The 18,196-nt window shown below is 34.4% G+C and overlaps 1 protein-coding gene across 1 annotated transcript in view; it reads left to right on the top strand.

The window, feature by feature from the left end:
* The window catches only part of CWC27 (CWC27 spliceosome associated cyclophilin), a 267,927-nt gene that overhangs the window by 34,289 nt on the left and 215,442 nt on the right, over window positions 1-18,196 (top strand). The window contains exon 10 of the mRNA XM_032144572.2: window positions 822-979. Within this exon, the coding sequence (XP_032000463.1) occupies window positions 822-979 (158 nt within the window). The remainder of the gene's footprint in view (window positions 1-821; window positions 980-18,196) is intronic.

Raw genomic sequence — 18,196 nt, forward strand, 5'->3', positions numbered from 1 at the left:
CTGTAATTGGATGACAGACAATACACATGCAAATAATTAAAATATATGGTGTATCAGATAGGTGATAAGTACTTTGGAAAATAAGCCAGGGAAGATGAAAGAGTACTGGAGGTAAGTGTGTGGTTCTACCATTTTAATAGGTTAATCTCGTCACCAAGAGGGTAACATTTGAGCAAAGATCTGAAGGAGATGAAAGAGCAAGCAATGAAGAGATATCTGGAATAGAGTGTTTGTTTCAGGCTGGAGAGAACAGCAACTCCAAAAAGTTGGCTAGTGTTGGTGGGCTGGAGTTGTAGGAGATTATGTCAGGGGGGTGTAGATTGCATAGGGCCTTGAATGAGTTGGGGACCCACTAGAGGGTTTTCAGAAGAGAAGTGATTGCTGTGACTTGGATTATAGAAATCTCAGCTTCTGCACTACACCTCTTCTACTTGAATTGATCCCTGTTGAGGTCAGTATGCTGGCCAACTGCCTTCAAAAGCCACATTTCCCACTGAAATAAGAATAGGGATATAGACAGATAGAATAGCCCAGGTGATACAGAGGGAGAAGTCTGCTGCACAAAGGAGCTGGGCATGAATTGAGCAAACAGCCTTTCCTGGGGTATCCCATAATTACATAGTTGGCTTAGAGCAGAACCCAGGGCTATTCCCACCTTAGCAGATTCTTCAAGGGCTTATAATTCAATACAAAAGAAAACAAAATTTTTTTAAAAAAACATAGTTTAGAATGCAATAAGGAGATTCAGTGGATGCAATAGATCTCTAGAAATGAAAGGGGAAATTGAGCGCCTGGCAAATACTCATTTTCCATTTCTACAGGATGGAGAAGATGAAAGTGCAGAGCATGATGAATATATTGATGGTGATGAAAAGAACCTGATGAGAGAAAGAATTGCCAAAAAATTAAAAAAGGACACAAGTGCGAATGTTAAATCAGCTGGAGAAGGAGAAGTGGAGAAGAAATCAGTCAACCGCAGGTGAGTCAGTTACTGTGCTAGGTATCAGAGTTTTTGTCTTTTTATATTTCACTTTAATTCAGATTGAATCCTCTCTTCAGCTAATTTTTAAAATACCATTTTCATAATGTTTGATAAACATAACAGTTGTACAAATTGGCCCATTAGCAGGCCTAAAATAAAATACACCAAGCTTAAAGTAAACATAGCAATGATCCTGTGAGTTCAATTCCATTTTATTTCTCTCTGATCCTTTTTTAGAAAGGCTCTATACTTTCATATATATAGGGTAATAATGTATTAGCTAGATGTGGAAGAATGCATTTGTTAAATACCAATGAGAGCAGTAGAGTAACTGTATAGAAAGAAAAGAGACATCCTCAAATAATTTCGGTGAGGAAAATTTGTCAAAACTGATGAAGAAAATGAGTGGGCCTTAAAACATTCTTAAATATCTTTTCAAGTCTGATTTACCAAATACCATATACCTATCCTAAGCTCAGTAGTATCATAAAATAAATTTCAGCAAATGATGAAAAGTTTACTGTCTGGTGATGAAAGTTTGTTGGATTTATGACTCAACATTTTATTCTCCTGAAATTCAACTTAATTGAAAAATTATCTCCTTTGTGATTCTATTTCAACTTTATAGTGTACATTTTAAATAATATTGCTTTAAAAAACAATAGTATTTGTTTTCTTCAAATACTATTTGGGGATAATATGAATGTAACTACATTTAAATAACATTCTTTTTCTCTATCATGTTTCTCAACCACATGTATAAAAACTTAAAAAGGATTTCCACGCTATCATTGCATAGCTTCCTTAATTTTTTTCTTTATGTAATCAAATAAAAATGATTCCCAGAAATTTCCACTAAAAGCATAGCTTTTAACATTTAGAAATAGTACTTAGGAGTCATCTTAATGTCTTTTTTCCAGCAATATTCACCTGACACTCAAGTAATCACTGTTGAATAATTTTACATACTAGATTATATTATATATACCATACATAGTAGCTAATATAGACTAAAGATTTTAGTGATCATATGCATGCTTCCAGATTCATAGAGTTGAAAAACCTCTCATTCACACTGTAATTTTTAGTTAAATCATGAATGTAATTATGGATGCATAATGTTTTATTCCACTCATTCAAGGCATGTGTTTTCCAATTTTAAAAAATTATGAATTTTTTTAAAGGTTAGGTTTATAATGTAACAAAAATATATTTAAAAATTTTAATAGATGAGCCAACCAATTATTTATTAATGTTATATTTAAGTGTTCCTTAAACTCCCAACTCAGTCTTGTAGGCTTTAATCAAATTTCAAATATTTATATACCCTATAATATAAATTATAATTTAGCAATGCTAAATTTTGTATAAGAACTAAAGTTTATTTTTAATGTACCTTTCATAAGTGTCTTTAAAAAATTGTTTACCTAATATTAAGAAAAGTCAAAGTTTGCATTTTCCAAAATTGTGTTCACTCTTACAATTAAGGGTTATTCTTATAAGATTTCCTTGGCTGTAGTATGGGCCTGATGACCAAACATGGCATTGATAGCTAGATTTAGGAATCTGATCTATCATGAGAATACTGGAGAGCCATTGAAGTTTTTACAGGCAAATGATATATTGAGATTGTATTTAGTATGGAGAATGGATGGATAGAGGAGTGTTTTGGGCTACTATACAAAATACCATAGACTGGATGACTTAAACAACAGACATTTAAAGCTTAGTTTTTATGGTAATTTCTTACATAGGAACATATATATCCACTTACTTATGTAAGCAATTTTTCTCTTTTTATAAATCAGTATAATTTGCAAAATTAAAGTCACATAATTTGTATATTCACTGTAGAGGAAAAAGTTATATTCAAGTGCATTGCAAGTCTACTAAGAAAAGTAAATTAAATAAGAAAATTAAATAAATTTAAAAAGTAAATTAAATACTTTTCTACTTAGAAAAGTAAATTAAATAAGAAGTCTCCAAAGGTGGCTTGAATATTTTAGGTAAACATGAGTATTGTAGATATTATTGGATTCTTTTAGGTAAAATAATTGGCAAAGTGTGCCTTTGTAAATGGTGCAGACAGCACACATTTATTTATAACTGTTCTGTTCCCCCACATTTTCATTATTCACATTCTCTACTCTCCCTCCTTCATCCTATCTCTCCTACCTACAAAGAGAAACAAAAGAAAAATAAGGTCAGGATAGAGGAGAAAGTACAGAATTTCAAAAGGAAGAAACAGTTTTTTCCTCTAGTTAGAAATGTCCATGATTGTCTCATGACCACGTATTTTTTTCAGTTCATAAAGTTGCCAAAATCAGACCCTGGCATGGTGGCTCATGCCTGTAATCCCAGCTGCTCAGCAGGCTGAGGTGGGAGGACGGCTTGAGCCTAGGAGCTCTAGGCTGCAGTGAGCTATGATCGTGCATGGGCGACAGAGCAAGACCCTGTCTCTAAAAAAATAAAAATAAATTTTAAAAAATTTCCAAATCATTAGTACTTTTGGTTATTTATACCAGCGAGTCTCTGGAGTTAACTTTATGGTTAAAAAATAAAACAACACAGGAAAGCTTCAAATGTACTGAAAAACTACAATGTGGTAAAAGGGATAATTATATTTAAAGGAAAGTCACTGCTCAGTTTGAGTTATAATGGGTATAGCTGCAAGCCAGATAGGATGTCAGTGTGAAATCATTATCTATTAAAAAGTGAGTACTCTTGATACATAAGTTTTCATCAGGGTGTGCTTGAAGTACTCTATTATCCTTTGGTAATTTTTCCATTTAAGCAGTAGGATCAGAAACTAGACTAGCCTACCAGCCCTTTAAGCAATGAGCCGTTCAAAGTATAATTTTACTGAAAACATGTGGTATTGCTTCTATTGGTAAGGAAACATCCGGAATCTGTTAAAGCTGGTTATCACTTTTGGATGTTAAACCTACATATGTATTTACTGAGTGCTTAATATTTAAACTGGGGAATGATATTTAACAGAATAATTTTCGACAAGTTTACATATAGTAGGATCTTCTCCTAGTAATGTGTTGTCAACAATGTCTCTAGTTGTTCATTTGAAAAAAGAGCTCAGGGGAAATACAAATCCAAAACGCTTCCCAGTTTCTTTCCTTAGAGAATAGGCACCTTTATATCTATTCTGACTTCCTGGGATTTCTAATCCCTTGTCTCTTCCCTTTTTAAAATGTACCAATCCCACTTTCTTTCCAGCCCACCTTCTCTATGCCTATATCTTGACTATTGGATACAGCTCAGCAGAATCACACAGCCATATACAAGCTGGTATTATTCTGGATTTCTAGATTCCAGCCTCAGCTGTGTCTCCAGTGCTTCCTTATTACTCACTCGCCACAACGTTTGCTTCACACTTCAAACTCACTCACTCTACGGATCACCTGGCTGCTTGTTTTTTTATGAAATGAGAGTAAATTTCTTCAACCCGTATTCCTTTCTCTTCCCCACTTTGAGAGTAAAAACTAACAAAACCATTCCATTTTATTTCCTGTCCCTACCTCCTTCCTATTTATTTCTAAATACACATCATCTAGCTTCTCGCCTACCACTCCACTGAAACTACTCCCACTAAGGCCATCTAGTTGATAATCGACTGGCTACTTTCCAATTTTTTTTTTCTTGGTCTTCCTGCTCTGGAGATTTTTGTCTCTTTTCTCTTGAGGCTAATCTCTCTGAAGAACCTTACTATTTAAAGTGTGATCTGTGAAATAGTAGCATTAGTATCACCTGGGAACTTGTTAGAAATACCAAGTCTCAGGCCCTGCCCTACATATTTTTAATTAGAATCTGCATTTTAACAAGATCCCCAGGTGATTTTTATGTGCATTAGTTTGAGAAGCAGTCCTGTAGAATATTAATTTTTATCCCTACTGCTCCTAGACGAGTTCAAGTTTGTATCATGTTAGTTCCAAGGTCAGCAAGTTGTCAGCAAGTTGGTACTATATTCCCTGACTCCCTAGTGCAAACCTATGTGCACCCTTTTCACACTTCTGTAATAGTGTGGTATTAGGTTATAGATACATTTTTTCTTCTTTGTGTATCCTTATACTGTAACTTTCTTGAAGGTAGTGATCATATCCGTTTACATTTGTATCTCCATGTTCAAACAGCATAGGTACCCAAATATTTTTGTAAATACGTGAACAAAAAATGAATAAATTCTTCTTTGAGAAATCACTTTCTCCTCTGGATCTTGTAAGTAGCTTGCTTGTATTTTCAATAGGGATTTATTGATTGGCCTCTCCTCTGCCTAAACTAAGCTCTTTAGAGACTATGTCTTATTTATCTTTATATCCTCAGAGGCGGCTAATGTCGTAAGCATATAGTAACTGGTCATTAAACTTTGTGGAATGAGTGGATAAATAAAATATTTAATTCATTATGTTCCATTATAGGAGTGGTTTTCACTCCCAACCGCACATTAGGCTCACGGAGGAGGCTTTGAAAAATACTAATTCCTAGGCCCCTCACCCACAGGTTCAGAATTGTTTGGTCTGAGGTAAAGTCTGGAAAGATCCTTTTTTAACGTTTAAACTCTTAATTTAAGTATAAGTTAATATGTCTATTAACTATATTTCATAGTGCACATAAATATACAGCTTGCTGAATTTTTACAAACTAAATATATCCATATACCCATCACCCAGATCAAGAAACAAAAAATTGCCATTACCCATAAATTTACCTCTTGCCCCATTCTAGTTACTTCCCCCTCATCTCCTAGTAGTAACCACTTTTCTAACCTTTAAAACAATCTTATTTTTAATTGACAAATAGTAATTGTATATATTTATAGGTTACTTTGTGATGTTTTGCTGTATGTATTCATTGTAGAAAGATTCAATCAGGCTAATTAACGTATTTATCCACTTCAGCAACTTACCTTTTTTGTGTGTGGTGAAAACATTAAAAATGTATTCTTTTAGCAATTTTGAAATACATTAACTGTGGTGAGCATGCATTACAAAGCTTATTCTTTTGTTTGTTTGTTTTTGAGATGGAGTCGCACTCTGTCGCCCAGGCTGGAGTGTAGTGGCGCAACCTCAGCTCACTGCAACCTCTGCCTCGTGGGTTCAAGCGTTTCTCCTGCCTCAGGCTCCTAAGTAGCTGGGACTACAGGCGCGTGCCACCACGCCAGGCTAATTTTTTGTATTTTTAGTAGAGACGGGGTTTCACTGTGTTAGCCAGGATGGTCTCGATCTCCTGAACTTGTGATCCGCCCGCCTCTGCCTCCCAAAGTGCTGGGATTATAGGCGTGAGCTACCGTGCCAGGCCACAAAACTTGTTCTTCTAGTCTAAGCAAACTTTTAGAAATGTCTGTTTAGATCTTTTGCCTATTTTTTAGTTGGGTTATTTGTTTTATTGCTGTTGAGTTGTTTGAGTTCCTTATATATTTTGTGTATTAGCCCCTTATCAGATGTACGATTTGCAAATATTTTCTCCCAATCCATGGGTTGTCTCTTCACTCTATTCATTTCCTTTGCTGCGCAGAAGTTTATTAGTTTGATGCAATCCTCCTTGTCTATTTTTACTTCTGTTGACTGTGTTTTGGGAGTCCTATCCAAGAAATCATTGTTGAGTCCAGTGTCATCAGGCTATTCCCCCCCTCCTTTTTTTTTTCTAGTAGCTTTACAGTTTCAGGCCTTATCCATAAGTCTTTTATCCATCTTGAGTTGAGTTTTGCATATAGTTTGAGATAAAGGTCCAATTTCATTCTTCTGCAGGTGAACATCGAGTTTTCCCAACATTTATTGAAGAGACTTTTCTTTATATATTGTGTGTTCTTGACACCTTTGTTGAAAATCAATTGACTGTAAATACCCGAGTTTATTTCTATACTTCGTATCCTGTTTCATTGGTTGAGGTATCTGTTTTTATGCAAATATCATGCTATTTTGATTAAAATAGCTTTATAATACATTTTAAAATCAGAGAGCATGATGCCTCCCACTTTGTTCTTTTTGGTCAAGATTGCTTAGGCTCTTTGGGGTCTTTTCTGGTTCCATACTAATTTTAGGATTTTTTTTTCTATTTCTGTGAAAAATGACATCATAATTTTGATAGAAATTGCCTGGAATCTGTAGATCACTCTGGGTAGTATGGACATTTTAATATTAATTCTTCCAATCCATGAATCCAGATTGGGATATCTTTCCATTTATTTGTGCCTTCTTCAATTTCTTTCAATGTTACATAGTTTTCAGCAGACAGATCTTTTAGCTTCTTGGTTAAATTTACTCCTCTAAGTATTTTTTTTAATGCTATTTACTTTTCTCACATCTAAGAGCATATATTAATTTGGGGCAATATACTTTATCAAAGCTCTGTAAATATTCTAATATGCATTCAATGTTAAGAATTCTACTCCCAAACACATACCTCCTTGATTATTTCTGAGGTATAGAATAATGTAAAAGTGACGATATTTTGTAGGGTTACCTCAGGTCTTTCACAGGACTTTTGCAGTTTAACAGGGTTAAGACATTTATCTCAGCTGCACTTGGTTTTCATCTTAAGAAAGATAAAAGGGTCAAGAAAGTGAGAATCAAGTAATTTTACAGAAAGAAAATAAGATATTTGAGTGTTTCTAATGTTTTTTTAAAATGTGGCTGATAAGGAATAAAATCAGTATCTCTCAACCTTGTTTGTACGTTTGAATCATCCCATTCCTGAACAAGCTGTTCATAAATTTTGGTATTCAGCCATAAGAAATTTTTAAAAACACTCCATGTAAGTCTAATATCCAGCCAAGGTTGATGAAAACTGGGGTAGTTTGCAGCTTGTGTTTTGGAAAGTCCTATTTTAAAGCTTATTGTAAAGAATCCTTTTTTGCCTGTAGGTGGAGCTCAGCTACTGCAAGCTGATCATGTAAATCAGATTGCGTTGTCTTCCCTGCTTGTTTTTAGCATCTGTATATTGATACATAATAAATGACTAAACAATAAAATCAGCTGTAATAAGTGGACCAGATAGTAAAAAATCAGTGGTTTGTTAGGATTACAGCATTATAGTAATGCTGTCTTTTATTGTGCAATTTCTATCATCTATAATTTTATTGTGATTCTAAATTTTTATTGTGATTCTAAATTAATTACATCAAATTGAAATATAAATGAAAGAAATCTTAACATATACCTTAAAATCACAATCATTAAAAATTTCGTGATAATCTTTATGGTTAACTAGAAGGGCGTCAGTCTTAGTGTTTGAACAGGTCGTGTCTTTATCAGCCATGTTCTATTTATATGCCATGTTTAGTTGACTGCAGCACTGTTCCGTTTTTATGAAAAAATGATCTTATTTGATAAAGTTAACTGGAATTTGTGTTTTGCTCAGGAGTTCTGTTAGGTTGACTGAATATGGGATGTATAACTGTAATGATAGCATCAGGAATTTAGATATGAATATTGAAGTTGAAATTAAAGATCTTATGAATTGATTAAGCTCTAAATTATGGAACATGGGATAACAGAGTCATGTTTTCATAACCTTCTGAGGCCTGGATGAACACCTAAATTAGCTGTTAGTGTTTCAGATCTTCTTTTGTTGGGTTTGAAATATATGATTAGGAATTCTTATGGAACTTTGAATATTTTTTCCCCAGGATTTCTAGACTTCTCAGAAACATTAATAAGCTTCTTCTCATACTTAGGTAATTTTTGACTCTTACTATACTTTGTGTCTGGCTTCTCTTACTTTATGGTTAGATTTAGGAAGTACAGAGTTATCCTTAGTAAATAAACATTGTTTGCTTTAGGAAATTTAAAAAGATAGTTCAATATTTAAATTTCAAAAATTCAAAGGATAGTATACATTTTTAAATGATAGTACAAATTTAAAAAGAACAGGTTAGTAGCAAACACTGAAACCCACAGATATTATAACAACTCAATTCAAACCATTGAAATTATCATCCTAGGATGTGCCCCTCTTCATCTCACAGAACATTTATAAGCAAACAGTGAAATTAACTAGCTAGAGCATTTCTGCTTCCTTTCATTCTCTTTTGTCCCAATGTGTTGGACTGAAGCAGACAGTAAAAGAAAGGAAGAGAAATAGAAATCCAAGATCTATACACTGGGTAGTTGGTCTCTGAATAAAGAAAATTTGCAGTTGTTTTTTTGCTTTGGTATGGAGTAGTAGTAATCCAAATGTTGTATTTTCAGGAAATCTTTCTGTTTAATAGCAAATATTAAGCTTTGGACCAGTCCCAGGTTTAATGAAATTTATGTGCTAATTTTTACTAGAACTTGATTTTTGTTTTTGTGTATTTTTTCCTAACCAATCATTCTACTCTCAAATATATGTTATTCTTGTTCCCAGCCACTGTGTAAGAACTGCTACTTGCCAGGAAGTGGTAGGCTCCAGGAACATGAAAATAAAGGAGACATGGTTTCTATCTGCAAATGTTCATAATATAGTGTAAGAATAAGAATTGTCAACAATTAATTACAATTCAGTATGACAAGCGCTCTGCTAGACATGCATACAAAGTACTATGGATGTTAAGTAGGCAGTATATATTTCAGGAAAACATCAAAATACCAGATTTAAAAGGGTTGAACAAAAATTGCCATTTTTGCAAATCAAAAACAGTCAAATATCAGCAATTTCATATGTATGACTCTTATGCTAATAAAGTAAGTCATTTTTTGGAGCCACTATTTAAAAGGAATAACACTTTAACATTATATTCAATTATTTAAATAATGTTGCATAATCTCTCAATGTAGACTAGGTGGTTTGTTTTAATTGCCTTTACCAGTTATGGTTAAAATTTTGGAATAGTATTAATTGTAATAGAAACCATACTATATTTGGCATTTCTGGCAAGCTTCCATTTTTTTTCTGTTTGGACATTGATAGCAAGAATTTTTGGATATTCTGGACTAAACCGTTTCTTGGGCCACTTGAAATAAAAATACCACTTTTAAAGTGCCTATTCAGTTCATTGAGAACCAGTTAATCCATATCCAAGGAATCACCTTCAGAACAAACGAACAAAAAAAATCCTTGAACTTCAGCTATGTATATCAGAAATATGACAACCCTGCTGTTTTTACAATTAGATTTTGTATGGCAGACAGGAAGCAGTGAAATGCACATATAGGGGAAGCTTCTCCTGTCAAAATAGAAAAGAGGTATTTGCATCTCTTTAGAATGTATTGATTTATATTCCCCTTGAGAGTTACAATCCATTGATCTCACTGCATCAGTTTATAGGGAATGGAATTGTGCATTTGAAACATAGATTTGAGATTATGTGCAGAAAAACATTTTTTAAGTTATTCAGCATTTGTCTCTACCCCGGAACAAATATAGTCATGTTGATAAATTGTGAAATAGTCACTGCTTTCTGGCCTTCCTAGGCCATATACTGTGAATTCCCTGTAAATTAAATTGGCAAGTATAGTTTGGGAAGATAAGGAAGAGAAGGGCCACTGAAGAAGTAAAGTTCTTCTTTGTTTTACACAAAGTTCAAAGTACACGAAGTTATGCAAGAGCCTGAGGGAAAATTATAATTAGTAATTTTATTTTTGCTATCTCTAGCTCTTCTTTTACTCCCCTTTTGCTCTAACTCAAGGCTTGTCCAACCTGTGGCCCATGGGTCACATGCAGCCCAGGATGGCTTTTAATGCAGCCCAACACAAATTGGCAAACTTTCTTAAAACATTATGAGATTTTTTTTGCGATTTTTTTTTTTTTAGGTCATCAACTATTATTAGTGTTAGGGTATTTTATGTGTGCCCCAAGACAACTCTTCTTCTTCCAGTGTGGCCCAGGGAAGCCTAAAGATTGGACACCCCTGCAACTGTTCAGGGGCTTTACTACCCTTTGGATACCACATCGGTTTTGCACAGTCATTTAGTTCTTCCTTTGAACTAGGTACTGCGCTAGGACCCAAAATACTGAAATTAGTAAGCATCAGTCTCTTTTCAAGTTGTTTAGTTTCTAATAAGCAACTTGAAAACAATACCTAAGCTATATAAATGAATAAGGGCTGTGAAGGGTTCATAGGTGTTCTAGCTAGGAAATTGTTCTGTTATTCCACAGATCTTTATTATTATTCTACCTTGGGGCCAGACACCTTGCTAAATCAACTTATTTCCCTAATATAACTTCCACAGCAAAGGTATAAGATATACTTTGTTTTATGATCCTTCTTTTACAAATGTAAAAACTGTACTTTAAGAGGTTAAGTGACTTGCATTATGTCCCATAGCTAGAAAGCAGCGAAACCAGTACTTGAAACTGCAATGATATGACACCTCTACAGAGCCTAGAGAGGGGTTGGCCAGAGCCAAGTCATGTGTGTCCAGCTAAAGAAAGACTGACATGAAATGTTTCTAGCAAAGATGTGACATTATTTCACATATATTATAATATAACTCTATGTAAGCATAGGGGATGGATTAGAAGAAGACTGAAGCGGAAAGACAAATTAGATTATTACACTAGTACAGGGAGAAGTAATAAGAGCCTAACTAAGGTGTAGTATCTGTGGGGATGGATTTGAGAGATATTAAGGAGGTAGATTTATTAAGACTTGGTAACAGATTGGATGTAGGAGACCTGAAGGTATATTTCAAAAATACCAAGGATATATTCCAAATGACTCCTAGCTTTCTGGCTTGGAAGACTGGCTAAGAAGTAGTAGTGATAAGCATTGAGATAGGAACACTGGATGTTCCTACTGCTCTCCTCAGATATTTTTGCCCTGTTGGTCCTTTCTGATATACCTCTGTTTTGCTACACATAAACATATATCCTAAATTCTTTCTTATTCAATTGCTTTCTTTATTAGTCGGCTATATTAGGTTATGCACCCAAATTTCAGTGGCTTAAAAATCTCAGCTAATGTTTGTTTTCTTGCTCTGGCTACATCCTGATGGGCAGCTGTGGATCTGCTCCACATCATCTTCCTTCTAGGCCTGGGATGAAGGAACAGCTCCTCTCTGAAATGTGCTACTCTCATGGCAGGAGGAAAAGAGTGATGAAGGAAAGATATGCTGGCTCTTAAAGCGTCTGCTTCGAATTGGCATATGCTACTTTATTTCACTGGCCAAAGCAAGTTATATAGTTAAGCCTGATGTCAATAGGATGAAGTATAAACCTTTCATAGGGAAGAGCAGTGAACTGTTGGAAAAGATAATGCAATCTACTACAGTGTCTATGATTTAAACAGAAATTGCTGTCGACATCTATGACTATGTAGTAAATTTAATCATCATATTCCTGGCAGCCTGGAGGAAGAAAATGGCAAATATAATAAAAATTATATAATTACCATTACCTGAATTTTAAAAAGAACTATGTATCAATTCCTAGTTGTTTCAGACTTCTAGAAGTACAAAATTCTAAAGGAAATTTTATCTTATCAGTATTTACACCCAAGGGTGGAGAAGAATACAGTAGATATCTTCCATAATTTCACAGATGAATAACATTTCATATACATACAACATTAAATTGTAACTTTCTTATTAGATAGCTTAAGAATCCTTTGGTTATAAGGAATAGAAACCCACTCAAATTAGCTCAAGTAAAGGAATTTCTGTATGAAGGAATAGGGGAGTTGTATAGAATCCAGATAAAAGAATTGCATACAGTCTTTTCAAGATAGCAAGTTGTCAGGAAGTTGTATTTTCTCTCTTCTTTTGCAGCTTTTCTCTTATACTTTTCTTTTATTCATTTGTTCCATTATCCTCTACATATCTGTTTTCTCCATAGAGCTCTAGTCTGCTACTTCTTGCAGTTCAGTTCTTCAGAAGTAAATTGACTGGATTTCTGTGTCCAAAATCTGAATATTTGGGAGAGAGAATCTTACTGGTGTGGCCCAGGTCAGGTGTCCGCTCAATTATGCCATTGATAGAGGAAATGGAAAGCCATGAAGTATGCAGATGTGGCAAGGATGGGTAGCTCCTCCAACGTCTATCCTTCCCTCTTAACAGAATGCCAGCATTTAACTGGAGTCATGGCTGCTTAACTGAAACACATTCATCGGTCTCCTTTGTTGCTAAGTATGGTCGTATGACCAAATTTTGGCTAATGAGGTGAAACAGAAATGTGTCAGACATTCAGGCCGTCTTTTTTAAAGGTAGGAAGAAAGAAGCTAGCCCTCTTTCATACCTGCCTCTTCCTGTCAGCCTGGCACACAGATTTGATTACTTGAGCTAAGGATGGTAGAATAGAGAGGTAGAAGGAGCATGCGTCCTTGAAGACTTCGTGGAACCATTGTTGCAGCTTGAAATGCCTACCTCTGGACATTTCCTATATGAGATAAACTACCTTTCAGGTTGATTCAGTCACATTATTTGAAATTTCTCTTATGTGTGGTAGAACCCAAACTGATACAAGGCAGCTTTTTTTCAGGCCTGTGATAGGGCAGGTTCTCTAAGATGGGAATACAGTAGGGAGGAAATGAATGGCTGCATCATTATTTCTAATAAGTTGATTTTCTTGTTTTCCCTGGAAGAGAGTCATATCACTTTGCAACACCCAGCATCTCTACCCCTCTTCTCACTTTTGGCTTATCACCTTGTATTTCATTAAGAAACAGAAGCAGTGAGAGAGAACTTGTTCCTTTTCCCACCACCAAATCTACCCATCTGCATCTGAATCTATTTTCTTCTGGCAAGGGCAACCCCTTCACTCTGTGTCCTGGTCCTCATATCCTTTTACTTTCTCATATGTTTTGGCCGTGCTATTATCTACTTTACTCTTTTTGCTCACTTTGCACCAAGCATATTCTTCTCATACCAAGGTCACCCCTCTTTCAGGCCTCTGCACTTCTAGTTACCTCAGTATGAAACTTTCTTCTCTGAGTTATTCTTAGTAGCCATTCATTCTTTTTGTTCAGTCCCTTGCTCAAATATCATCTTAACAGAGAGACCTTTTCAGACTATACTATTTAAAACAATTTTCCTCTATTTTACCAGGGGTACTTATTCAAGTGACCTAAAGACAAAGTTATAAAATTTGCTTGACTTTCATAAAATAACGTATGTTAGGATCTACTCCTCTAAAACAACAACAACAGCAAAACCTCAGTAGGTTTAGTATGTAATTTAGAAATCATTTTTTTCTACAAAGTTCTATAACTTTTTAAGAACTAACCACCACTGTAGTATTTATCAACATTAATCTTCTAAATGAGTGGATTTGTTTTATTTTGTTAGTTTTGTTGAATCTTGACCTTTATGTGTAATTGTCTTATAACAGCAGACACAATATAAATCATTCAGTAATGACCTACTTTGAAGTCTCACAGAATTCATTATGATTATTTCCTAGCTTTTTGCTAGTTTTGATATGTTAGTGATATTTGATCTCTCCTCCCTCCTTACTCTTTATTATTTAGATATAGCTATACCATAAGTCTCAGTTATTTAATTTATGTGTGTGCGTATATATTGATTTAATTGTGTTTACCATTTAAATGCACCTATGTGAGTGTTAAATCTTCAGTAGGATTTCCATTTTTATTTTGAAGCACATCAGTGTCTTGTTATATTTTTAAATGTAATTCCACATTTGATTTATTTTTTGTGTACTCACATTTCTTTTACAGATCCTTAATACATGTTACTGCTTTTTCTAATTCCTAATTTTATGTTGTGAACTTAGCCTGCTTTTCATTTTAACATTTATGGTGTTGATTTACCTACTTCTTTACAGTTATCTTATTTTAAAAGTCTAAAAATTATATGATAGTTGGTGGGTTTCTGCTGTTTCTGAAAAGTACTTTTCTTAAGGTCAAAGGCAGATGTTAATTGGCATATGAGTTTAAGTTGCTGAATCACTTCTTTTTAATCTGTATTTTCAGTTTGTTCTGGAAATTCATTAGATCAAAGGTATGTATGTACTCAATAGATAGGAAGTTAGATTTGTCCTTACTGTATATTTGATTTTCTTGATTCTATTGAAAAAAGAATGTTTTCTTAGCTTTCAAAGTTATATAGTGACTTCCTGCCAATTTCTTCTTCCTTTTAGATAAGCATTTACTTTAGTTTTATTAGTCATTTCAAACTAATAGAAAATTTCCGGATATGCTTTTTTGCTCACAATATTGACAGTAACTTGAAATATTTTAAAGACAGGCTTTGTTTAATGAAGTTAAAACGAAATGCCTTTGGCTTGGCTCCAAAGCATCCAGATATTACGTAGGCCTGGGACAAAGACTAGGGTGTTATGGGACCTTGTATTTTATATCCTGCTGCTGTTTGGTAAGAGTAAGTTTTGGGAGAAGTATGTATGTACATGTCTAGTCACCTATAAAAAATGATATATGTAGCTGACCTGTGGAAATACATTTAGGTGATAGAAGGTGAGGTTATCTAATCCTGATGGTATTGGAGAATAGCCCAGAAATTAAAGACTAGGATAACATTGCAGTTATTCAACAGCCTTATTGTTTGGCTTTATGCTCATTCTCAGGTAGGATTTCTTAGTATTTTAGTGAAGTTTTAAAAATTATGTTTTGTTCCTTTTATTGTTTTAGCCTGTGCTGTGTAGTATGAAAATAATTATGGAACAAAATGTGCTTACCTTTTAGTAGCTATTTAAAGATATTTGCTCTTAGGTTTTGTGGTCAATTAATTCGTAATAAAAATACAAATGTTGCTTAGCTTTTTCATGTATTTTGGGAGCATAGGTGAATAAAGGCAAAGTTAAAAAGCAAGTTGGGATCTAGATTATTTTGTCTTTTTAATGCTAGGTTCGGATGTTTGCAGAAGACAATGGTCACTTGACTTTAAGGAGACAAAGTGAGAGGGTTCCTTTTGTTAGCCAGACTAGCTTTATTTCTAAATTGTGTCAGTGAACTATAATAATTTTCAGTGGGAAAAAAGGGACATCATACTGGACTTAATAATACCTGGGTGATGAAGTAATATATATAAGAAACCCCTCTGACATGTATTTACCTATGTAAGAAACCTTTGTGTGTATCCCCGAACCTAAAATAAAGTTAAAAAAGGGTGACTGATATGGTTTGGCTATGTCCCCACCCAAATCTCCTCTTGAATTGTAGCTCCCATAATTCCCACATGTTGTAGGAGGGACCCAGTGGGAGGTAATTAATCATGAGGCTGGGTCTTTCCTTGTGCTGTTCTCATGATAGTGAATAAGTCACACTAGATCTGATGGTTTTATAAAGGGGAGGTCACCTGCACACGCTGTCTTTGCCTGTCACCATGTAAGATGTGACTTTGCTCTTCCTTTGTCTTCTGCCATGATTGTGAGGCCTCCCCAGCCATGTGGAACTGTGAGTCAGTTAAACCTCTTTCCTTTATAAATTATCCAGTCTTGGTTATATCTTTATTAGCAGCGTGAGAATGGACTAATACAGGGACAAAACACCTATTATAGTACTTAAGCATGGCCTGCAACACAAATTGACAACTTAGGACTCTTGCCTTTAGAAAGGAATTACAACCTAAGGATAGTTAAATTGCAGCATCACTGCTTTCAGTCTTTGGTATTATCGTCATAGTTTGGGAGAAGGTTTGAATTACCTTAATTCATGCAGTTTAAGGCCATTCAGAGCTTTTTGCTATTAATACGTATAAAAACCCCTACTAAATACTTTTCATAAAACTGATAGTGTTTATCCAACAAAGAAATATATGAGAAAATTGTCAGTTTATTCTTTCAAAAGTTTTAACTAATATTTTAAGAGTGTTTGAAAGTTGATGCTGTGTATTTATTTGAACTGTTCTTTTTTTTAAATACTGTAACTGCTCGAGATTACTTTAGATGAACACCTGGCACCTAAACCAGGTATAAACAAAATGGAAACAAATAAAACCTTACAAAGCTGTAAATCTGATATGGAAATATACTATGCCAAAGGGCACACTTCATCTGGGCTCTTTAAGGTGAAACAACTCCCAATTTTCAGCCAGAGCAGTGACCTGGCCTTAGTATATGGTGCTATTGTACATCAGTCTTTATCTGCTTCACATCACTCAAGTTCTGTTTAACTTTTTGTTGTTGTTGTTGTTATATTTTCATTCTAATTCTTAGAACAAAAAGAAATCCTTTTACAGCGTATGATACCTTGAACTACAAGAGCCACTTAAGTATATGTGAACCAAAATCTAGAGTGCGACATACCTATTAAATCTTAAAGAAGGAAAAAAAAAGAAAAGATGGTTAAAAGATAGAGAGATAGATCAGTGGGACAGAATACAGAGTCCACAAGCAGACCTATACAAATATAGTCATCTGATTTTTTGACAAAGGTACAAAGATAATTTGATTGAAAAATGATAGTCCTTTCAACAAATGGTACTGGAATAATTGGAGATCTATATGCAAATAAATAAATCTTGATACATACCTTATACTTTATATAAAAATTTACTCAAAATGGATCATAGACCAAAACATAAAACTATTACACTTCTAGAAGAAAAAGTAAAAGAAAATCTATATGAACTTGGGTTTGACAGTGAGTTTTTTAACACAAAAATCATGATCTGTGGACAAAAATGATGAAGTAGACTTTATCAAAAAAAAAACAAACCTTGGCTCTGTAATAATGCTTTTAAGGAGATTAAAAAACAAGCCACAGACTGGGGAAACAGTATTTGCAAACCATATATCTGATAAAAGACTTGTATCCAGAATATATAAAGAACTCTTAAAATTCAACAATAAGAAAACAAAGCAATTTTTTTTTTTTCTTTTGAGAGAGTCTTGCTCTGTCGCCAGGCTGGAGTACAGTGGGGCAATCTTGGCTCACTGCAACCTCCAACTCCCTGGTTCAAGTCATTCTCCTGCCTCAGCCTCCTGAGTAGCTGGGATTACAGGCACGTGCCACCATACCCAGCTAATTTTTGTATTTTTAGTAGAGACAGGGTTTCACCACATTGGCCAGGATGGTCTCAATCTCTTGACCGCATGAGCCACCGTGCCCGGCCAACAAAGCAATTTTTTAAATGGTCACAAGATCTTAACAGATATTTCCCCAAAGATAATAGATGAGGCAAATAAACGTGAAAATATGTTAATATCCTTGCTGAGATGGACTGTTAAGCAAAAAAGGATTTAACATTTTCTATGTATTGTTACTTCACACTTCAGCACATAGTGAATAAGGAACTAGAAGAAAAGAAAGTTTAAAGCATATTTGTTTTTAAAACTTACCTGTTTTAATCTTCTACTGCAGGGAAC

The sequence above is a fragment of the Hylobates moloch genome, unplaced genomic scaffold (assembly GCF_009828535.3).
Source record: "Hylobates moloch isolate HMO894 unplaced genomic scaffold, HMol_V3 SCAFFOLD_23, whole genome shotgun sequence".
NCBI lineage: Eukaryota > Metazoa > Chordata > Mammalia > Primates > Hylobatidae > Hylobates > Hylobates moloch.